This window comes from Tachysurus vachellii, chromosome 1, assembly GCF_030014155.1.
Source record: "Tachysurus vachellii isolate PV-2020 chromosome 1, HZAU_Pvac_v1, whole genome shotgun sequence".
In the NCBI taxonomy this organism is placed as follows: Eukaryota; Metazoa; Chordata; class Actinopteri; order Siluriformes; family Bagridae; genus Tachysurus; species Tachysurus vachellii.
Window position 1 is genome coordinate 29,585,310 of NC_083460.1, and position 24,164 is coordinate 29,609,473.

The 24,164-nt window shown below is 37.5% G+C and overlaps 1 protein-coding gene across 3 annotated transcripts; it reads left to right on the forward strand.

Annotated features, from left to right (window-relative positions):
- The first annotated feature begins 1,157 nt into the window (after window positions 1-1,157).
- zfr2 (zinc finger RNA binding protein 2) lies at window positions 1,158-23,990 on the forward strand. Of its 3 annotated transcripts, none has more exons than XM_060881975.1 (19): window positions 1,158-1,266; window positions 3,217-3,457; window positions 3,652-3,766; window positions 6,670-6,900; window positions 7,966-8,342; window positions 8,711-8,893; window positions 9,137-9,344; window positions 9,509-9,639; window positions 12,839-12,955; window positions 13,258-13,403; window positions 14,883-15,009; window positions 16,305-16,483; window positions 18,184-18,352; window positions 19,517-19,703; window positions 21,205-21,287; window positions 21,675-21,773; window positions 21,889-22,000; window positions 22,130-22,227; window positions 22,812-23,990. In XM_060881975.1, the coding sequence occupies exons 1-19, from the start codon at window positions 1,211-1,213 to the stop codon at window positions 22,974-22,976; spliced, it is 3,024 nt and encodes a 1,007-aa protein (XP_060737958.1). In that variant the 5' UTR covers window positions 1,158-1,210; the 3' UTR covers window positions 22,977-23,990. The 3 variants fall into 3 exon arrangements, with proteins under 3 accessions (XP_060737958.1, XP_060737967.1, XP_060737976.1); XM_060881984.1 differs by having other exon boundaries at window positions 6,685-6,900; window positions 22,812-23,989; XM_060881993.1 differs by having other exon boundaries at window positions 6,685-6,900; window positions 21,678-21,773; window positions 22,812-23,987.
- Window positions 23,991-24,164: the final 174 nt, after the last annotated feature.

The window sequence follows — 24,164 nt, forward strand, 5'->3', positions numbered from 1 at the left end:
TCTTCCATAACAATGAATTAAGAAGCATATCTACTCTTACTGTACTGCTAAAGTAATATTAAATAATGCATCGATCTATCTGAATTTTTTTAAAAATATTGTAATGCCATGCAACTACAAATGGTCAAAGAGCATCCGTTACCACATTTTATAGACGCTCTACAATTTTGTGTACAGATTGTATACTATTTAGCGTAGTATATACTAAGTAAGGAATAAAAGTGTTTAAAAAAAAGTATTTTTTATTTCAGGGTATAATATCTTGGAATATGCCAAAAATGAACCTGTTACAATCTGACTGGGTCTACAGCTAAAATCCCAAACAGCATCACTGATGTTTTTGTCAGAAGCATTGTTTACTTAATATTGCCCATTTCCTAAAATAAATAAATAAATAAATAAATAAATAAATAAATAATGCAATGTTTCACACACACACACAGTTTAAAAGATCTCATAGCAACATTATGTGGTTTTCCTGTCTTTTTAAGTATACAGTGAACAATATGTCCTTTTGAACAATATGTCATTCTTGATTTTATTGTCCTTTTTGCTGTCTAATCTTTGGCTTGTCTTGAAGAAGATCATAGATGTTCTCTTGGTTTGGAGAATGTTCCACATCTGATCATATAAAATGATGCACTTCCTCTTTTCAAGGCCAGAGGGTGCAGAACTACAAGAAATGTCTATATGCAGGGATTTCCAGGTCCTGCTGCTTTAGTTTCCTAAATTGTTTGTGTTACCTATTTAACATATACACAACAACAAAAGGGTAAATAAAATGATAATATTTCCCTGGTGACTTACTGCCTAAATGTATTGATTTTATGTTTTACATGATTTAACAAATCAAATGACAAGAAAACAATAAAAGGCAAGTACATTATGAAAAGAAAGTAAATAAACCTCATTTTTCTGTTAACCAGAGTGCTCTAAAATGGGCAAAAAATTGTCACCATTTGTTACTGTCAGCTGCAACATACACATATACATCAAACATAAATTATGCACTCAGCAGTTTCCTATGGGCCCTCGTATGTAAAGACATACTTGATATATCACTGAATTCATCAGTGTACGAATTTAAAGGTGTTGACGTTGATATGGTGAAAGATGTCCCCAACCATCCAATCGACAAGCTGTTTGTTAGACGTACAATATAAGGTGGAATTTGTCGGAGAACGGGTGGGAAACGTAGTAGCTAACTAAAATGGCTGCTAGTAATTATTATGGATATGCATATGGAGCCGCTGCACCACAATACAGGTAATGTGGGAGATTTGCATTTTATTCCAGAGTAATGGGTGAATCATTTTACGAAAACTGAGCAAATAACTGCTTTAAATGTATTGTCGAGGAGTGACAGACCAGTTAGCAAAGTTGTTTTGCTAACTCAGCTAGCAAAATTAGCCCCGACAGTTAGTTGGGTTAAGTAGCCTGCTCTTGGCCACAGATGTAAATAGACTTGCTGACCTCTGGGTTTTGTCATTCTGTCCTCTCAGGTTGTTGTATCTTTAGACATAATAACAAAAAGGCACAAAAGATTCCAAATAAATTCTAATTTAACGGTTAGGTGTTCATTTAAATTCTAATTTTATTTGTCACCTACACAATCATACAGAGCACGACATGTAGTGAAATGTATTTTACTGTCCTTGATATAAAGACTGACCTCCTTGTTATGGCACAGTTAAAAGATCTACAGCCATATATTCTTCTGGTTTAAAATATGTATTTGATTATTGGTTTATTTAGTTAATTGATTAGCTAATTGTCTGGGTAGTAATTTAATTAAACTGTTAAGCAAAAATTTAATTGTAAAAAGGTATGGAATAAAATGGATTAGTGAGGTCCCAGTGAAGAGCCAGAACATCTTCAGTGCCCAGTTCTACGAGTCTATCGAGCTGTACTCGACCTGTATAGATGATCTACAATTTTGTGTACAGATTGTATACTATTTAGTGTAGGATATACTAAGTAAGGAATAAAAGTGTTTTAGTAATTAATTCAACAGTGTGGTGGTGTGACACATCCTGATGTTATTATACAGTGAAGTTTTTTATTTTCTTATAACACATCACTAAATGTTTCATTTCTCCCAAACCACAAAAAAATTGATGGTTATTACATCTCTCTCATTTTCTACCGCTTATCCGAACTACCTTGGGTCACGGGGAGCCTGTGCCTATCTCAGGCGTCATCGGGCATCAAGGCAGGATACACCCTGGACGGAGTGCCAACCCATCGCAGGGCACACACACACACACACTCTCATTCACTCACACACTCACACACTACGGACAATTTTCCAGAGATGCCAATCAACCTACCATGCATGTCTTTGGACCGGGGGAGGAAACCGGAGTACCCGGAGGAAACCCCCGAGGCACGGGGAGAACATGCAAACTCCACACACACAAGGCGGAGGCGGGAATCGAACCCCCAACCCTGGAGGTGTGAGGCGAACGTGCTAATGGTTATTACAAATATGCATTAAATATTCAATAACATATCATAATCTATATCCATTTTATAATTGCACTCAATGTTGTGGACTCTTTGTGACACAAGTTAATTCCTGTTAACAATAAATTATAATTATAAATTATAATTAACAATAGATCCTCATCAAAACCTTCAGTGAGCCTTAATACCATGTGGACCATCGGGTTAGGAATGTTTTATCATAGGATGAAGGAGATCAGTTAGAAGAATTTTTGCAGTGACACTTCCCTTAAGGGGACAAGTGGAGCCAAACCATGTTATCAAAAAAAAACCACATAAATGCCCGCATTGCATTACAGAGCTAATGCATGCCCTTATTCTAACTGTCAAGCATTCAGGCTTGTGCTTCTCTGGTTTACATGCAGTTCTCAAGAATATGGTGAAGCATCTTGCCAGATCATTAAATTTCTTGAAAGGTGTACAGTATGTGGTTTTTGTTCATTGAACTCTCAAGTATGCTTTTGTCTTTTTTGTAATGTTGATGCACTGTAACCCTACTAGATAATTGCTATCTGTGTTATTCTTGCTGACAGTCTAATCATGACAAAATATTCTCACCTAAAGAGCAGTTGCACTTATGTTTTTATAACTGGTCCAAACTGATGTCATGCATAACCTTATTTTTTTTTTCAGATCAGTTTATTTGTTTATCAAGCTTTATTTACACTTGTTTATTGAAATTAATTTTCTGTCTGTGTTGCCTGCTTTCAGCATCCAGCCACCCCCTACATACTCACATCAAACCACTGGCAGCTACAGTGTCCAGCCTGCATATGCAGTAGAACACCAAGCCTCCTTCTGTCCAGTCACAGCACACAATCCCCAGCCAGCAGCAACTCAAACCTTTCAGCCATACCAGGCACATGCAACTTCGAATTACACTTTTGGCCAGCGAGAGGTGGAACCTCAACAAAGCAGCACCTCCCAGACCTATCAGGTCTTTGGTGAAGGGGTCAGTCTTACTTTTAATAGCTTATGGAGCAACAAAGGATTATACACTTGTACACCTAAGACTGTATAGTAAACTGATTATGTACATTTTATCATGTGAACAAAATATATTTATAAGAAACAATAGGTGCTTTCTTTCTTTTCTAAATATTCTTTTGATTTGTGACAAATTTGGCTTCCTTCTAAAAACTACAGGGTAACTGCAGCTATGGACAGCCAGCTTTAGTCAGTAGCTATGATAACAAACAGTACTATCAGACGAGTGACACTGCTACTCACCACAGGCCATTGGAATCCTTCTTTCAGACAGGTGATCTCTATACCTTTTTTATGTTGTTAAATTTATATATCTATATACCACTATCAGGTCTATAACTTTGTTATACAGTACACCACAGTACTATATATATATATATATATATATATATATATATATATATATATACTGTGAGGAAAATAAGTATTTGAACACCCTGCTATTTTGCAAGTTCTCCCACTTAGAAATCATGGAGGGGTCTGAAATTGTCATCGTAGGTGCATGTCCACTGTGAGAGACATAATCTTAAAAAAAAAAAATCCAGAAATCACAATGTATGATTTTTTAACTATTTATTTGTATGATACAGCTGCAAATAAGTATTTGAACACCTGAGAAAATCAATGTTAATATTTGGTAGAGTAGCCTTTGTTTGCAATCACAGAGGTCAAACGTTTCCTGTAGTTTTTCACCAGGTTTGCACACACTGCAGGAGGGATTTTGGCCCACTCCTCCAGACAGATCTTCTCTAGATCAGTCAGATTTCTGGCCTGTCGCTGCGAAACACGGAGTTTGAGCTCCCTCCAAAGATTCTCTATTGGGTTTAGGTCTGGAGACTGGCTAGGCCACGCCAGAACCTTGATATGCTTCTTACAGAGCCACTCCTTGGTTATCCTGGCTGTGTGCTTCGGGTCATTGTCATGTTGGAAGACCCAGCCTCGACGCATCTTCAATGCTCTAACTGAGGGAAGGAGGTTGTTCCCCAAAATCTCGCAATACATGACCCCGGTCATCCTCTCCTTAATACAGTGCAGTCGCCCTGTCCCATGTGCAGAAAAACACCCCCAAAGCATGATGCTACCACCCTCATGCTTCACAGTAGGGAATGTGTTGGTACTCATCATTCTTCTTCCTCCAAACACGTTTAGTGGAATTATGACCAAGAGCAATTATGACCAAGTTCTATTTTGCTCTCATCTGACCACATGACTTTCTCCCATGACTCCTCTGGTTCATCCAAATGGTCATTGGCAAACTTAAGACGGGCCTGGACATGTGCTGGTTTAAGCAGGGGAACCTTCCGTGCCATGCATGATTTCAAACCATGACGTCTTAGTGTATTACCAACATTAACCTTGGAAACGGTGGTCCCAGCTCTTTTCAGGTCATTGACCAGCTCCTCCCGTGTAGTTCTGGGCTGATTTCTCACCTTTCTTAGGATCATTGAGACCCCACGAGGTGAGATCTTGCATGGAGCCCCAGTCCGAGGGAGATTGACAGTCATGTTTAGCTTCTTCCATTTTCTAATGATTGCTCCAACAGTGGACCTTTTTTCACCAAGCTGCTTGGCAATTTCCCCGTAGCCCTTTCCAGCCTTGTGGAGGTGTACAATTTTGTCTCTAGTGTCTTTGGACAGCTCTGGATTCTTTGGATTCTTACTGATTGTATGGGGTGGACAGGTGTCTTTATGCAGCTAACGACCTCAAACAGGTGCATCTAATTTAGGATAATAAATGGAGTTGAGGTGGACATTTTAAAGGCAGACTAACAGTCTTTGAGGGTCAGAATTCTAGCTGATAGGCAGGTGTTCAAATACTTATTTGCAGCTGTATCATACAAATAAATAGTTAAAAAATCATACATTGTGATTTCTGGATTTTTTTTTTTTAAGATTATGTCTCTCACAGTGGACATGCACCTACGATGACAATTTCAGACCCCTCCATGATTTCCAAGTGGGAGAACTTGCAAAATAGCAGGGTGTTCAAATACTCATTTTCCTCACTGTGTATATATATATGTGTGTGTGTGTGTGTGTGTGTGTGTGTGTGTGTGTGTGTGTGTGTGTGTAAACATTTTATTATATCTTTTTATGTGACAACACTGAAGAAATGACACTTTAGTGAGTGTACAGCTTGTATAACAGTGTAAATTTGCTGTCCCCTCAAAATAACTCAACACATAGCCATTAATGTCTAAACCGTTGGCCATAAATGTGAGTACACCCCTAAGTGAAAATGTCCAAATTTGGCCCAAAGTGTCAATATTTTGTGTGACCACAGTTATTTTCCAGCACTGCCAGTTTTGCCAGTGATCTCTAAATGAAAATGACAAGACATCTGTCCATGAACTAAATCTCAAGAAAAATGGGTTATGCACCAAGACAACAATCACAAGTACCCAAGTCTGTCTACCAAAGAATGATTAAAGAGGAACAAGGATAATGTTTTAGAATGGCCAAGTCAATGTCCTGACTTTAATCCAAAAGAAAAATAGCTCTTGATCTTCCTTTCCTGGGTCGGTTCTCATGAAAGCCAGTTTCGTCATAGTGTTTGATGGTTTAGACGACCACATTTGGGGATACATTCAAAGATCTTGAGATTTTTCTGATTGACTGACCTTCATTTCTTAAAATAATTAAATAAGTCACTTTAAAATCATCCCAGTAAACTACCTTGTGAATCTGAAGAAAGAATGCCATGATTGTGCCAAGCTGTCACCAAAGTCAGAGGTGGTTACATAAAGCTATTTTGGACAATCTAAAACATAAAACTTATTCTGGGTTGTTTAACAATTTTTTGTGTACTACATATTTCCATGTTGAAAAAAAAATAAAATGAAGAAAAAACACGGAAGGAGTATATAAACCTTTAGGTCTATAAATGACATTTATTTTTATATATATATATATATATATAATATATGAGAGAGAGAGAGAGAAAGAAAGAAAGAAATACGGAGTAATGGATGTTTCAGACACTATATGGCCTAATATTTATGGTCAAATTTTTATTTTTGCTCTCTCCCAAAAAAGTGACAGCTGGTTAGAGCTTTGCATGTTCCCATGAGTAACACGACCACTCATACATCATAATCACTGTATGTGTATTTGTATGTGTATTGGCTGCTAGTAATGAATCTAACATTATTAGCTTTTCTTCTGCTCATTAATGAAGGTGTTATTCCTTCAGGTGTGAAAAATGATTACAGGCCTATAAGTGCAGTGTACAGTCAGTCTCCACCTCAAGGACCGACCACAGTGCTCAAAACCCTGCATCCTACTAGCTCGGTGTCCACCAGCTACAGTGTTTATCCTGCATCCACCAGCATACAGCAGCCCCCCAGCTCCATCTCCACCTTTACCCTGAGCCCCTCCTATAATTCAACAGCTGCCACTTCATACGTTGGTGAGTTGGGGTTTCCTTCTTGCACATCACTGTCCCACCATACCAACACTGTTGTCATTTTAAAAAAATAATAACACTGTGTTAAACTGATTTGTTAAATAAATAAATAAATTTTAAAGAAATTATATATATACACACACACACACACACACTCACCGGCCACTTTATTAGGTACACCTGTCCAACTGCTCGTTAACGCAAATTTCTAATCACATGGCAGCAACTCAATGCATTTAATGCATAGCAACTCAATGCATCAATGCATAGCAACTCAATGCATCTAATTTCTAATCACATGGCAGCAACTCAATGCATTTAGGCATGTAGACATGGTCAAGACGATCTGCTGCAGTTCAAACCGAGCGAAAGGCAACAGTAACTCAAATAACCACTCGTTACAACCGAGGTATGCAGAAGAGCATCTCTGAACGCACAACACGTCGAACCTTGAGGCGGATGGGCTACAGCAGCAGAAGACCACACCGGTACTAGTAAGGTGTACCTAATAAAGTGGCCGGTGAGTGTATATAGCACAGTAAAATTATTACCTCTGTATATCCCAATTTGTTTAGGAAGTTGTTGTCAGAGAATAGGGTCAGCCCCTATCAGCCCACAATGCCCCTGGAGCAGAGAGAGTTAAGGTCCTTACTCAAGGCCAAAAAGTGGCACTTTTGGTAATGTTGGGGCTTGAACACCCAATCAGATTCAGCAGTGAAAGCAATGTATATTGTTTGCACACTTCAAAAACAGGAAGAATGGACTTAAAGATTAAATGGTCAATGAAATTATGGTGTCTGCTAACCAAATAGAAAGATATGTAGTAGGTTAACTTACTTTTTAAACTTACGCTTATTGGCTTTAGATTTTAGGCTTTTCAAGCTATTTTTAACCTGGTGGTATTTGTTTTTTGAGAGTACAAAATGCTGGCTTTTGATAACTTCCACAGTAAATTACAATAACAATATCTGGTCATAACGGTGACACATATGGAAATGGAGGTTTTTGTGATATAATTTTCAAAAGTTTAATTTGCTTAGTTTGGTTTCTGTCTGTTTGTTTTTGCAGGCCACAGCTACTCCAGTTATGAGCCCCACAGCTACAGCCCCACTCCATCATATTATCAAGCAACCCAACATCTTGGCCCTCAGTGCCATAGCCAGCCCCAGGGTCCTTCCCATCATCCACAATGTCCCTCCCATCTGCCTCAGGGTTCTTCCCATCAACCCCAGCTTCCCCAACAGCAATCTCAGACCCCTACAAACCAGCTCACCAGTTTATCCTGGAGTAGCTCAAGGCACAGTTCAAGGGTCACTGGTTCTGCTCGTAGTGCATACAGAAAACCCACATTTCATCAGAATAAAGTCCAAAAGCCAAAAGGACCTCCCAAACAACCTCAGCTTCACTACTGCGATATCTGCAAGATAAGCTGTGCTGGTTTACAGGTATTTTAAAGTCTGTTTGAGGAATACAATTCACAAATGGTGAGATGTTATGTAATTGGTAGGTACACATGCTACAGATTTCCATTGCATTACTAATGTCTCACTTATCCCATATCAGATCTAAGGTCAATATCATCTTAGCAACTGTGCCTGTTTCCTGCAATTTAGGAAATATAAAACCCTTTATGACAATACAATTTATGACAATATAACTCCATATTCTCCATTTCCATATAAACGTACAAGAACATTTTACATACTCTGCACTACATAAAGATTAACCATGATATAAATTAAAATAATGACCAACTGATGAAATATTAATAAACAAGTTCACATCCAGTGCACCTTTTTTTTCCCTCCCGCAGACCTACCAAGAGCACCTGGAGGGTCAGAAGCACAAAAAGAAGGAGGCATTGCAGAAAGGTAGCAGTCAGGTCATTAATGGGATACATAATGTTCAGACTCAGCTGCACTGTGAGCTCTGTGATGTTTCCTGTACTGGTGCAGATGCCTACAAAGCACACATCCGTGGGACTAAGCACTTAAAGGTCTGTCCTCAAATTTGATTCCTGCATAGCTCAGTGGTTTTTTTTGTGCCTTAATACATTCCATCTGTGAGTTGAACTAGGTTTACTATAGCAGACATATACCAACAAAATGAAGTTGTCTTGTAACATTTTGTGAGCTGTTCTAAAAGGTGGCTTGTACCAGATTTGGATGATATCTCTTTCTCTTTCTTATACACACACACACAATTATACCCAACACTTTTCATTTTGAATTGTCACTAGGTGGTGAAGCTGCACACAAAACTTGGCAAACCTATACCATCCAGTGATCCTGTTTTTGTGAGCTCTGCCCCTGTTCTGATGACGACAATCTCTGCAAAACCAACCAAAGCTTCTGCTTCCTCTGCAGTGTCACAGAAACCCCCCTTCATAAAACCTCCCAAAACAGAGACTCTGAAGTCACATGCTCCTCCCAAAGCCATAGTTAATGGTAAGTTGTTAATTTTGTTAATTTTTAGTTGTTTTGTTTATTGCCATGACAAACATATTGAAGTCTAAAGATCTTGAGGAAGGTATGGATGGATGTGTGCTGTAAATACTTTGTCAGATGGTTAACATTGCTTCTAATATTATAATGTGTTTTTTGCTGCACAGAAGCCAAAGCTGCTGCTCTAGACCCAGTGAGGGTCGACGAGCCAAAATCTGACCTACAGAGTGAAAATGAGGGAAGTGGAGGTTGTGCTCACGGAAATGTCCAACCTGTTGGCTATGATTATGTAGAGGAGGTGAGTTTTTCAGAGGATATTTGATTACAGACACCATATAATAACCGTACTATAACATGGAAGTTCCATATTATAGTACCATTTAATAGATATTCCAGATCATCAATTTTTTTTTTTTTCACTTCAGCTGTTTAACATGTTCACATTTAATTTTTGTTGTTTGCTTGGTGTCTGAAATTTGTATATTTTAGTTTTCAGTAACTGCTTATAGCCAAAACCTTAAGCATCCCTTTAAACTAGGGATGTACCGATCTGATATTTTGGATCGGTATCGGCGCCGATCCAAACACTTTGAGTGGATCGGGTATCGTTGGTGCGTGACCAATCCAAATCCGTTACCCGTGGTCATGGGCGTTGGAACCATTATATGTGGGTGGGACAGGACCCACCCACTTTTTAAGACCAATAATATTGGACCCACCTACTTTTACTGTCTCTATTCAGCGCATATGCATTTTTTTTTTACTTTTCAGAGCACCGCCAGTCGAATCCATTCTGCTTGAGGAATGCCCTAATAAATTAAACTCCACTCCGCGTTTCACCTACAGCATTGACCTGCTTCCTGAAATCCATGGGCGTCAGAACCATTATATGTGTGTGGGACAGGACACACCCACTTTTTATTTGCTTCCGTCGCCCATGACCGTGGTGGTTGATTAATGAACAGCAAACATCATACACTATTGCTTAAACTTATAAGAAAATGCACTTATATATTAAATTGCAATAATTAATAAATATAATAAAATAAATTTTATAGGAAATATGTTGCACAACCACCTGCATCAGACAGGCAAGTTTAGCAGGCACCCTTTCCATTTACCTCAGTGCGTTAAACATGTCGCTCATTTGGGTGCAGGGTTTCTGTTTAATACATTTTGCATTGTTTCAAGAGTTCTAATTTAAGACTTTAAAATATTGCCTTTTGTTCAGAAAATAATTTAATTTAATAATTGCAGTATATATGGTTTAGATTGTTATACCACCAACTGTTAAAAGTACTGTTTGCTACTGCAGTAATACTTTTTTAAGGTTTCTTGTGTTTTCATTTTTCATCCAGTAATGGGGATTTTTGTATTTCTTTGCCAGAAACAAATAAATCTTAATAACTATACCTTCTTTAGTTTTAAAGGTAGAAAAGAACACAGATATCGGATTGGTATCGGCCGATACTGGCAAACGCCGGTATCGGATCGGAAGAGAAAAAGTGGTATCACGGTATCTGGTTCAGTGTGGGCTATAGCATCATTCTGAAGCCAGATTTCGCACTCTTTTCCCATCCATGCCAGGATCACACTCAGATCAAAGATATGGGCCAAAGGTGGAATTTTATTTGATATGGATGCTAATATATCTGTTAGTTTGTCTATCTAATTTTAATACAATTTATTCTATATTGGATTGAATACACATAGTATCACTGAATCAGTGCATATTAAGTATTAATACAGTGGCAAGAAAAAAATGTGAACCTTTTGGAATTTCATGGTGTTCTGAATAAATTTGTCATAAAATGTGATCTGATCATCTAAGTCAAGGGTATTGACACAAAATTTTTCTAAAAATAATTACACAAAGAAATTCTGATCTTTCATGTCTTTACTGAACACACACATTCAAAATGGCAGTGGAAAAAGTAAGTGAACCCTTTGAATTATGGGTTGACGCCCAATTGGCAGCAATAACATCAACCAGGTGCTTCCTGTAACCAGACCTGCACATCTTTGAGGAGGAATTTTAGCCCATTCTTCCTGGCAGAACTGCTTTAGCTTGGTCATATTCTTTGGACGTCTCGTGTATGGCCCGCTTCAAGCCAATCCATAGCATCTCTATTGGGATGAGGTCTGGGCTCTGATTTGGCCACTCCAAAAGGTGGATTTTGTTTTTCTAAAGCCATTCTGTTGTGGACTTGCTTCAGTGTTTTGTGTCTGTGTCCTGTTGCATCGCCTACCTTCTACACAGTTTCAGCAGGCGTACAGACACTCAAATTATCCTTAAGAATTGTCTGATATACTTGGAAATTCATCTTCCCCTCAATGATTGCAAGCTGGCCAGGCCCTGATGCAGCAAAGCAGGCCCAAATCATGATGATTCCTCGACCATACTTTACAGTTGGGATCATGGGATGATTCATCAGTTTTCACGATGATATGCCATGCCCTTTCTACTCCAGAAATAGCGCGGTGTTTTTTCCAAATAGTTCAATCTTAGTTTCCATCAGTCCACAAAACATTTTACTAATACAGCTGTGGAGTGTCAATGTGCTCTTTTGCAAACTTCAGGCATGCAGCAACGTTCTTTTTAGTAAGCAGTGGCTTCCTTTATGGTGTCCTGCCGTGGATACCCTGGTTGTTCAGTGTTTTACGTATTGTAGACTCATGAACAGAGATGTTAGCAAGTTCCAATGATGCCTTCAAATCTTTGGCTGTCCTTCAAGGTTGTTTCTTTACCTCATTGATGGGTCTTCGTTGTGCTCTTGGTGTCATGACTGGGCGGCCACTTTTTGGTAGAGTAGCAACAGTACCATAGCGTCACCATTTGTAGATTGTTTGCCTAACTGTAGACTGGTAAATTTCTTTTAAAGTCTTTTTAAATAACTTTGTAACCCTTTCCAGCTTTATGTAAACAATTCTTGATTGTAGGTCCTCCGAAAGCTCTTTTTGGCACGGTATGGGTCAAATAAGTGTGTTGTTCTTGTGCAGAGCAAACTCAAAAGGTTTGAGGGGTTTTTATCAGTCTAAGTAGCTGTAGTTCACACCTCCAAACATATTATCTAAACAAGACTCCAGGTGTGCTAAAACCTGACCCCAATTAGCTTTTTTGAGGTCATTAACTCAAGGGTTCACATTCTTTTTCCACAATGCTCTATGAGGATTTTTGGTTGATCTCATTAACCTTTTTGTCTAATCTTTTTAGACACTATGTTTGTCAATACCCTTGACTTGGATGAAGATCAGATCACATTTTATGACACATTTATTCAGAAAAATCATGAAATTCCAAAAGGTTCACATACTTGCCACTGTATATCAGTATCACATTAAGTGAGTGAAGCTGAAGCTTGTTTGCAGCTTTGAAATTTCAACAGCCTTTGTAAACCTACTTCAGGCTACCTAAAGTAAATGTAAATATATTGCATGTTTACATTCCCTTTATTTTTTCCATCTGTGTTTAAAACTCATGCTTTGTTTTCTTTCAGATTTACAATGATGAAAAGCTGGTTCGCTTCCACTGTAAGCTGTGTGAGTGCAGCTTCAACGATCCCAATGCCAAAGACATGCACTTAAAGGGCAGAAGACACCGGCTTCAGTATAAGGCAGGATTTTTTGCTCACTTTTCACACAAAGATATAATATTGGAAATCTCTCAAAGTGTACTAATGTAGTCTTCAATGTATATAATGTGTTTTCAGTGTATAATGGTATAACTTGATCAAAATTGATGATGGAATCTTTATATAAAAATCTGTTTCGACATACAACGCAAACCAATACAACATAAATGCCAAAGGTTTTCTGTTGCTGTGACAACCCTGTATGATTTTGGGTCCAGAGGGAGACAGTTGCGAAATCCAAAATTGTTACAAAGATTTTAATCACTAGTTTTAATTCTTTGCAGAAAAAGGTGAATCCAGACCTGCTGGTGGACATCAAGCCGAGTAATCGTGCAAGGAAGCTTCTGGAAGAAAAACTGAGGAAGCAGAATCAGAAATCCATGCTCAAGAGACAGCTTGAGGATGACCAGCACTGGCACATGGACATGAGGTTCATTTATTTCAATTTAGCACAGAGGGGTTAGTGTGCATATGTGTGCATGCATGTGTGTCTCTGCGTGTGTGCATGAGTAAAATGTGTCTGCTTTCTACTCTCAAAAAAGAACCCTGTGTGAAGTTCATACTAAAAAAACAACTTCATCTGTGTCATATTTTTTAGTAACTGTGAAAGTACTTGTAAAAGTACACAGTTATTTACTGAAAAAGTAGCCATCCATTAATATTTGCTGAACATTTGTAGCTTTTAAATAGTCTGCAACAAAAGTTGTTTACTTTTTTCACGTCAAAAAGCAACAAAATGCCTGGCTGTGTGCCAAAGTTGTTGTTTTTTTTTTCTTCAGACTCAAACAGCATTCATTTCTTTGACGTGAGGTTGACGCGTAACTCAAGAAGTGTGAATAGGTGTAAAAACATACTTAAAACCATGTTCTTAGTTCCCACTGAGTGTTGTTGTTTTTTTTTTGTCTGAGAACATTTCACAAAAACATTTCCTTAAGCTGTATGATTTAAAAAAGTCATATATATAAAAAGATAAATAAATTCTGACAAATATTCCGATACTACGTTTCATGAAACAGTTGACTCGAGTTGTTCGAGGGCAGATAGTGGTGGGACGTTTACTGGTATATTATAAATATAAACAGAGGAAACAGTGGGGATTTCTGCGTTCCATTTCTACCATGGTAAAGGTTCACTAAAAAGACAACCGACTTGTGTTTGTGGCTCATACTGCTTTGTTTAAGGAAAAAAAGTTTTCACTTTTATAGTTTTCTGTAGTGTGCAGAACAAGAAAGTAGACTTTGACATTGCATGTTGAGTAAAATTATTAACTGGAGCTGTAATCTGTTGTTCAAGTTAAGAGTTTCAGTTTGGACAGTTTCACTGCCCATTTCTCATTTTGTTTATTTCATACTGGACTGATATCATATATTTATTGGAACCAGAAATAAATGTTTGAGGTAAACTGTATCTGAATTGAAATTTGTATTTCATCTGAATTGATTGTATACAGTAATAATGTATTTTTAAGATGGAGTAAACAAAGCCACTTTCATCCACTTTTTATTACAGCACGAGTACAGTGTGCAACCACTTACTTTTTCATTAAGAGCAGAATATGGCAAATGGAAAAGGCATTCAGGCATGCAGAATTTTTGTATACCATTTTTGCTGAGCGCAGAGCTGGCTTTAAGAAGATTATTCCCTTAAGTTTATTTTTATTCCCTCATTTTCTTTTCTGTTAAGAGCTGTTAAAGCTATGAAAATACAGTAGGTTGATAACTGATCTCATCATCAGGTCAGCCAGTCGTTGGTGAAGTTTGAGTATGGAGTGTGACAAAAGGAAAAACGTCTGCAGGAGTTCCTTTATTGTATTGGATGCCGAATCACAAAACAGACCACGCAAGTGCATTCACCTAAGTGTTATATTTATACTTAATTTTTTTTTTTTTTTTTTTTTTTTTTTTTTAAGAAGATATGAGGAGGACATTTACTGGAGGAAAGTCGAGGAGGAACACCTATACTGGGAGAAACAGAGGCACAGACTAGCACCCCTGCTGTTCACAGACCACCCCAGGATGCCTCTGCCCCCTCTACTGGTGAGGACAAAAGTGAAGCTTATGAAGCAGGGAAATTAAAATATTCCATTTAAAATGTGGATAACAGTATCTCTAATAGTAAAAAAAAAACAAAAAAAAAAACAAACAGATGAGCTCTGTTGTGAAAGGCGCCAGTAAAGTTTCAGTACGCAAATGCAGGATGTGCAGCAGTGGTCTCTTGGGGGAAGTGGGTGGGGGAATATAAGGCTGGGGGCTTTCACATTTAGCAGAACCTTCTATGCCATTTATTTTTATATACTGAAATGTTTTTGTAAAACTGCCATATTTTGAAGAAATAGTCAATGTGGAAAATTTGCCTTCAAAAGTTTAAATGATCTTTTTGTGTCAGATACTTCTGCTTGTAAATCAATGTCTTGTGGCTTTGTATTCTGGTTCTGAAATAGCAGTAAAACTGCACCAACACATGCATAACATTTAAGCAAATAAATGCACACTGAAACTTTTTTAGCTTTGTCTTGTGGGTAGGTACAGACCTGAGCACACAGTGCTTGGAGTGGCAAACAGGATTTAGTATTACATAAGTACGCAGTTGAACATGTCATTGAACTGAAGTCTAGATCTTGATCTCTTGACATAGAGATTTTTACCTCGTTTTTACCACAGATTGGCACGGTAGCTGTTTTATGGAACCAATATGCAATTTCTTCCTACATAATCAGATATGTGGGTTTTGAGACTGCATTTTTTGTCAACACAGTTAAACAAACATTTAACAGAGAAAAGGTCAGATAGGAATTCACAAAAAAGAAATCACGATTAAGGCCAAAGTGTAGAGAAAGAAAGGATCATGATCCAAAACATACAACCTCATCAAGTCAAGCACATGAAGGTAGTGTAATGACTTGGACTTGTGTGGCTGCTTCTGGATTGTGCTCACTAATTTTTACTGATGATGTAACTCATGATGGTAATGAGTTCAGAAGCCAACAGAAACCGTTTACAGAGAGGTGCATCCAGTGTTTCAGTGTTCCAGTGGCAGAAATTCATTATTCATCAAAACAATGACGAAAAACACACTGCTAACACAATTTTATTAATTTTAATTTACTTGAAGGCCACCTGTTCTTAGTTGTTTAACACAGCTGAAATTCTGATTTATTGTCTCATCATAATCTTTTTACCAGCAGCATTTTCCTGTGAGAAAAGTGCAAAAATTCTTGAAAGACATGGAATGATTCAGGATTAGGCACAGAGCACCAGGACCTTGTCAGCGTAGAAGTGCTAAATCATAATTAAACATTAAGATAATCTGGACATTTTTTTTGCTCCTGCAGCCTGTTCGTCTGCCAGATTCCCCAGATGACCACCACATCATGGCCAAGCATGCCAGCATCTACCCAGAGGATCATGAGCTGGAAGCTGTGCAGCGCATTGTGTCTCATTCAGAGAGAGCTCTTAAACTGGTGTCTGACATGCTGTTGGAGCACGATGGCAAAGAAGCAATGGATTTAAAGTTAGTCGCTCCACTAAGTCTATCTGAGGATTTCCAAATCTGTCAGCCTGAAGAGAATAGTTCCGAACCCTGTTCAAAGTCATCTCGAATAATCTGTAGGTCTTCTTGGAAGAGATCTGTTCAAGTCTGTAGGTAATGCAGATCATTTCAGGAGGTGGATTAGGTATCCTTAATTCAAGCCGTTATGTCAAAGCGCAAATGACCTGCATTGAGCCTGAAAATGTTGTTACTACATTCTTATTAGGGCCCGAGCACCGAAAGGTGCGAAACCCTATTGTTTTTGCTCGGGTTTATTTATTTATTTATTTTTTCACTAGGCTCGGGCAAAGGCTGGAATACGGGCGTGGCGGGGGGCTCTGTAGCGCCCTCTGTAATGCAAAAACAAACATTGGTGCACAGATCGGGCAATTATGTACGCACATGTACGAGAGTTGGTACGCATATAGATCTCATCGACCCGAACAACTTTCGCGCTCTAAACTATGAGCTCTGCCCAACAGGAAGTCGGCCATTTTGGATTGTTTTATAAGTGCATGCAGTGAACTTTTAAATACTCCTCCTAGGGAATTCATGCGGTTGACATCAAAAGTGGCCAACATGATGCCGAGACATTGCACTTGCTAAATTGTGAAGGGATTTTTGATATCTTGAATGGTGCTGCCATGGCGAGGCGACTAAGTTATGGCGAATTCAGAGAAACAGGAAGTGTCTTCTATCTAAGGCAAAAAATGTCTTGTGATGACACGCGGTGTGTATGTTTGGTCAAGGATTCCGATCGCATCGATTTGCTTATTGTGAGTCCCGGGTATAGCGCCACCAACTGGCCCCAGGAAGTGTGTCGGTCACAAAGGTGGATTTTTTGATTCATGCAATTGAGACCAGACTTGGCCACCATGACGCAGAGATATTGGAGATGTGAAATTGCAAACAGATTTTTGATATTTCAAACACTGTTGCCATGGCATCGTGTCAAAGTTTGCTTTTATTTCAGGCATATTTAATATTTACTTTTGGCGTGCTTAGATTAACTTGAAATTTGACACATCACATTTGTCGGCTGTTAAGTGTGGACAAAAAGGTCAGACAAAGGTGTGTCTCTTAAGTGGCTCACTAGCGCCCCCATTTGTCTAAAATGTGGGGTTTCATTTACCTACAGTCCCCAAATGGGTCAGTAACAACATAAAATAGTCCACTGATATTTACCCACTTGATGCACTTGCCCACCGTGCATTGTTTTCTGGGAGGCACCGTATAGCGATTAAAAAAACGTGCGAGGGCCCGCCATCGCTGCTTGCAGCTATATTTCATTTTATTCTTTTATCTAGTTATGGTTTATTTCCCTCCTTATCCAATTAATTGTACTAGGATACTTGAATATTAATAAGAAATATCACTGATACAAGATTATAACCTCTACCTCATTGCCATATGCATTTGGTTGGATGATCAATAGATAGTAGAAATGCCCTAATGAGTTTGTGAATGTTATGGCCAAAGGCTTCTTCTCTAGGTGATCCTACTCATCATGTTAGCTTAAACAGATACTGGACACTGATTAATTATACTGAATAACATAAAAAAATCTTAGTGATCTTTTAATTGATCATTACTCTTTAACTAGTCTGTTTTGTGACCTGTTTGTCTGGAATACTGTATGTTTTGTGGAGACTGGAACTTGTTTGTCTCTGGCGATGTAACAGGTTGGATCCTCAGGGCCAAGTGCTGAATGGAGTGATGAGAGCGGGGATTCTGGCCAAAGGCCTGCTGCTGCATGGAGACAGGAGCATTCAGCTCATCCTTCTTTCTACTAAGAAACCCACCATTTCCCTGTTGAACAGCATCGCTCAACTGCTTCCCAAACAATTGAGGGTAAGTCAGCAGCCCATTCTTGTGAGATGTTTTGCTGGACAAGCAACAATTTTACATGCAATTCCACTCTAAGGGAGTTTGATTTTTAGAGCATAGTGAGAACTTTTTAAATGGAATCAGAAATACGTGAAATATTGTTGAGGCCACAGCTCATACCATTAAAGGCCAGAAATGACCTGTATCTGTAAGCCAAAAACATGTGAAGGAACCTTGAAAATTTCTTAAAACCTTTTGGTAATAATAATAATAATAATAATAAATGGGTTTGTGTTTGTAATCTACCATGTTTTATGCAGAATAAAACACCTCAGGTTATACTGTCACTGAAAACTTTGGTAGCAGTGCTGTAATGTAATTTAAGTTTGCAGTAATTAATTGTTTTTCTACTACAGCAGGCTCACAAGTTTTTTATACATTAAATAAGGCATGTTTCCATGTTCCAGAGTCATGTCATGTTAAAAGTACCATGCCTGTATTAGAAAATTTTGATTACATGTGGCAGATGGCATATTTCTGAGTTTAAGAACAAATGTGAATTATTTATGGCCAGGAATTTTTTTTTAGTCACATTTATGAAGAAAGGCTATAGACGAGGTTTGGTTTCTTCTGCATTTCTTGGGAAATTCACCATGTAAGGTCATGAGATTCTGTAAACCTGCTTTCCTTTTATATACTTCCTGAAAAAAATGTGGTTTCAACAGTCCCTAGATACAAAGTGTTGTTGTAATCATGATGTTCAAATTCTTGGTGTAATGTAATTTTTGTTTTTCTGCAGGTTGAGGAGTTTGTTGCTATAGAAGTTTTTGCTTTGTGATTTTGGTTCATTTAAGGTTCCATACAAATAAATGTGAAGATGGTGATGAATACTTTAACTGATCTTTAGTTCCCCTGCCTGGTTCTGACACCTAAACCCTACAGAGCGAGCCCGGGTTATTTATTACATACAGCAAGCCCAAAGCACAAAAACTTAAAAGCAAAGAACATGAGTGACTTTTCCATTCTCATATTGCATAATGTGAAATCTTTAACTGTGAAACCTGGCACTTTCAATTCTGATTAATTCTCCTTATGGGGCTATAGCTCTGATATAATTTGGGATGTTCCATCTCGTGCCCGGCTGTCTCCTCTGTAGTGAGTAATGCAGCGTGTCCTTTTAACCGGCAGACCTTTTCTGAAGATCAGTACGTGGTGCAGGCTCAGCCTGAGGAAGCCAACATCCTCATTATTTCCAGCAAGGAACCAAAAATGCAGGTGACCATCTGTCTCACTTCGCCAATGATGAGTGAGGAGCCTGAGCCTGAGCCTGAGCCTGGTACAGAGGGAAAGGCAGGTGACAAGCTGCCTGAGAAAGGTTAGAGAACCCATGCTTTCAGTCGACTGCACTGTATGTCTACTTTTTGTTTAAAAAAAAAAGCCAAATTTAAGATAAATCTGGCTCTAACTGAGATGGGATGTTGTTTAGTCCCAACTCAATTTTTAGTATCACTATTTACAACATCTGTTAGTGGGTGAATTGGCCAGCCTCAGTGTATAATTTTGCTCTTATTGAGTCTAAAGCAGGATCTCTGACCTTTCTGTAACTTTACGTGTCATTATGCCATTGACGTACTGTGCATTACAATCACTGTGACTCAGACACACACAGTTTTACGGTGTTTTACTCAATAGATGGGAGGGAACGTCTGTAATTATTTATAAGCAAAGGGAACATGATGTTTACTGTCCATTTAAACTAAGTATTTCTCATTACCTTTAATTTGGACCTCCTTGGTTCCTTTCCTCACAGTGTAGCTCCTCCCTTGGGGCACACAAGGAAAGCAAACATCTAAAAATAGCAAATTTAGCAAACACCAACCTTAGTTATTTCACTTGACACATTTCCCTTGTGTATATTATTACAATGTTATTGCATTGTCATTGACAACCCCTAATTTAATGTCCACGTGACTGACAATTTTTTGTTTATCTGCAGATCTGTGTGTTTTTGAACTCTGTCTTTGAATTGAATGCGGTCCAGTAGAGGAGAGAATATTCAAATACTTTGTTTGATCACTGTCAATGTTAGATGTGACGCTATTTAATCTTTATTATCTCTTTTTATCCTTTTTTAAGAAAAAATGGTGCAGTTTTTGAAAATTATCAGCAAAAGCTTTCCTGTTCTTAAAAAAATTTGATTATATACTTGTGTAATAGTCAAACATACCATAATATATTTTATTATAAATCAATGAATTCAAAACATTCACCATTTACCTTGATAAAAACCTGTGTAAGTTCATTTAATGAGATATAACATTCCAGATTCCTAAAGTCCATTAGTGTTCAAAGATTTGGTTTTAAGAGCTTTGTGTATACGCAGATTGCAACCTTCAAGATTCTGAAGCTTGTGGCCAGAAAAGTACAAAAATAGATTTGGCCACAAATTTTATGCAATATCTAATGGCCATCTCCTGTATTACTGGAAAAAGAGAATCATTTTTTGGTATATGTTTAAGAGTGAGCTCAGACACAAAACATGGCTTATCTGATTAGCTAATCTTGTACATTATTAAGCTATATTGAGTTTTATCACTTTTCTTATTTCATTTTTTTGTACCTTTTACTTAAGTCAGACTCAATCTTTACGTAACTTATTCCATTGCAACAATTTCTAGGAACCAGGAGCTGTGGAAACTATTCCTGTGATGTTATGTGCAAATCTTCCTCTTTGTATTTTATATTGATTTACATTTGTGGTAAATGTTTTTGCAGATTTTGCTGCTATGTACAGAAGTTGCAATGTTTTTGTCTTAACTTGGATGTTTCAAATAACAAGAAATCAGTTGATCTATATCCTGCTTGTCTGTTTCTAGTGCCTGACGACACTGCAGATGCTCTAAACAGGACAAAGTGCCTTGAGTACTTGGCTGCCCTTCGTCATACAAAATGGTTTCAAGTAAATTTTCCACTCTCTTCTATTATTTCCTGCAAAATCCAAAGCAAAACTAAGCAGACTTTTTAAAATGAAAAATAATGAAAATAGATTAACTTTAAAAGGATTTATCAGGGAAGTTCCAGGGTTTTTTGTTTTTTTTTTGTAAAAACAATCAATTTGTATTAAAGTTTTTTGTATTAAAGTATTTGTATCTTGAAGGTGCATGAATTTCTTAATGTGATATCAGTATGTTCATATTCTGGAAAATATGTCATTGTTCTTTCCAGAGAGTAGGCCTGCTTTACCTTTTGGATAGAAATGATAAAACTAAAATTAGGAATGAAGGTTTTTATACTGGAAGATGCATAATTTGTTTTATATGAATGCAGTCTCAGTATGTTTTGTCAGCAGGCTCGGGCAAATGGTCTTCAGTCCTGTGTGATCATCATCCGTGTACTTAGAGACCTCTGTCAGCGCATGCCAACCTGGGGCAAGATGCCAGAATGGGTGAGAGCCTGGCATTTACGACACCTGAATTCTGATTAGTCACCTTTCAGTTTAGCTTTAGTGAGGAACAAATTCTCCATTGTGCTTAATGATGATGATGTGTTTGCTGTTAAAGGCTATGGAGTTGCTGATTGAGAAAGCCATCAGCAGTGCATTGACTCCTCTGAGTCCAGGAAAAGCCTTGCGCAGAGTTCTGGAGTGTATTTCTAGTGGAATCTTACTGCAAGGTGCGTGGAATTAAAAGACCAGATAATAATTATTTTATGATGTTAATATACGTATATGATAATATACGTAGCTCATGTTACAATTTGGTTCATACAAAAATTTGCAGTGTGTACTATTTCTGCTGTCAGATGGTCCAGGCTTGATAGATCCATGTGAAAAAGTTCAAACAGATGCACTCAAGACCATGACCATGCAAGCCAGAGAGGATGTAACAGCAAGTGCCCAGGTATTTAAAAAAGGACCTTTTGCTAATATAATACAAACACATTATAAATCATTCCCATATATGTAACCATGATGGAGCTTAATCTTAAATGATTAAGGTAGGGAAATTTACCTTGCTACTGTAAAACAGAACTTAGTTACAGCTTTATCTTTGTTACTCAGCATGGACGCCAGAGACTCCTTCAATAAATCCTAGATATCAGCTTCCTTATAGAGAATTTCACCATATCAATGATTTCATGTTTTTTAATTTTCATGTTCATGTGGTGTGGCTATCAAATAAGTCTCACAGTCTTAGTTGTAACGATGTAACTATAAAAACAATAATCTTCCAGCTGAAACAATTCCCCAATATTTCTAAACATGTATTAGAGACATGTCATTATCTAGTAACATAATTGTTTAGCTGTCAGAACAAGGAAGCACTGGCACTGTCTCATGGAAAGATTTAATACCAGTGTGAAGATTAGGAAAACAAAACTTTTAGTTTCTAGGACCTTAACCATTGGGTAACAATTATTCATCTATTCCTGTTTTGTCATTACTTATGTAATCATGAGACCAACATCAGCTACTGTCTTTCAGCATGCCTTGCGGCTACTGGCTTTTCGTCATATCAACAAGCTCTTAGGGATGAACTCACTAACGGCATCAAAAACCAGCACTTACAACCGCAAGAGACGGAGTGACAAAGTAGACAAGGCAGAAGGGGAGGGCAAGAAAGAAAAAAAAGATTTACAGGACGCTTGAGAAATTCCACAAACGTCATGTATAAATGTGTAAAAATGCTCCTTCCAAAGAAAAGAATGTGCTAAAAAGAACCACAACAATCAACACCAAACCCTAAAAATGGAGAAGCAATGTTTCCTCTTTTCTTTTTATTTCAGCTGTACTGAAAACAATTTCAGCTTTTCGCTGTGTACAATTTATAGTTTAGCAGAAATAATATAAGGTATTAAATAACTACTGAAAATGGACATACTGCTTTCTCAGATAAGGTACAATAATAGCAGTGATTTAAAAAAAAATAAGTAAAAAAATAAAATCAAGCATTAGTACCTTATACAGAGTTGCTTTATGTTTTGTAGAGTGGGTCTGGTCCATTGATCAGGACATGAATTAAGACTGATCTGAGATTAGGAATAAAATGATTCTCAGATTCTTGCCAATAAACTGATTAATTGTCTGGATATTGTTTTAGTGCAAAGAGGTCAAAGTTTATATATATTTTTTTATTTAATCACAGGCAGAGTAGTATTAAGGCTTATTTAAGACAACAGATTATTCAAAATCTTTTAAGTTTTCTCCACAAAAGAAGTGTATCAGTCTGTGAATTACACAGATGAAACATTAAGGTTGAGCTTATAAAATACTGCTCTGATTGTTTAATACTTAGCCATTAAGTTTGAAATCAAAGCCACTTCTTTTAATTGCACATGAATGTTGTATATCTTATCTATTCTGAGTAAAGTCGAGGATCCACCTGTGTCACAGAAGCTTAAAAAGCAGGAATAAAACGAACAGATTTCATGAGTATTCCACAGAAATGGAGTCTTTTTTATTGTGCCTGAAATTAAGGGAGCTTAGAAGGGCAGAATAAAGTGCATTTTAACATGTGTGGAACAAGATAGGTGAAAAGGTTAGTAATTTATACTGTAATAAGATTTGCAATGTATAATTATTATTATTATTATTATGATTATGATTATTATTATGATTATGATTATTATTGAATTTGTGTTCTGTACAAAAGCAGAACGTTAGAATTGGTGATGTTTATGATTAAGGATGTAAACTTCTTTTTTTTTAGTTATTCTTGTAGTCCTGTTAAAATGACATTAAACTCTCTCAGAATTGTCACTTTTGTAGTTTTGTTTGATTGATTTGTTAGATGCTGTTTATGATTTATGGGAAAGAAAAAAAAACATCATTACAATA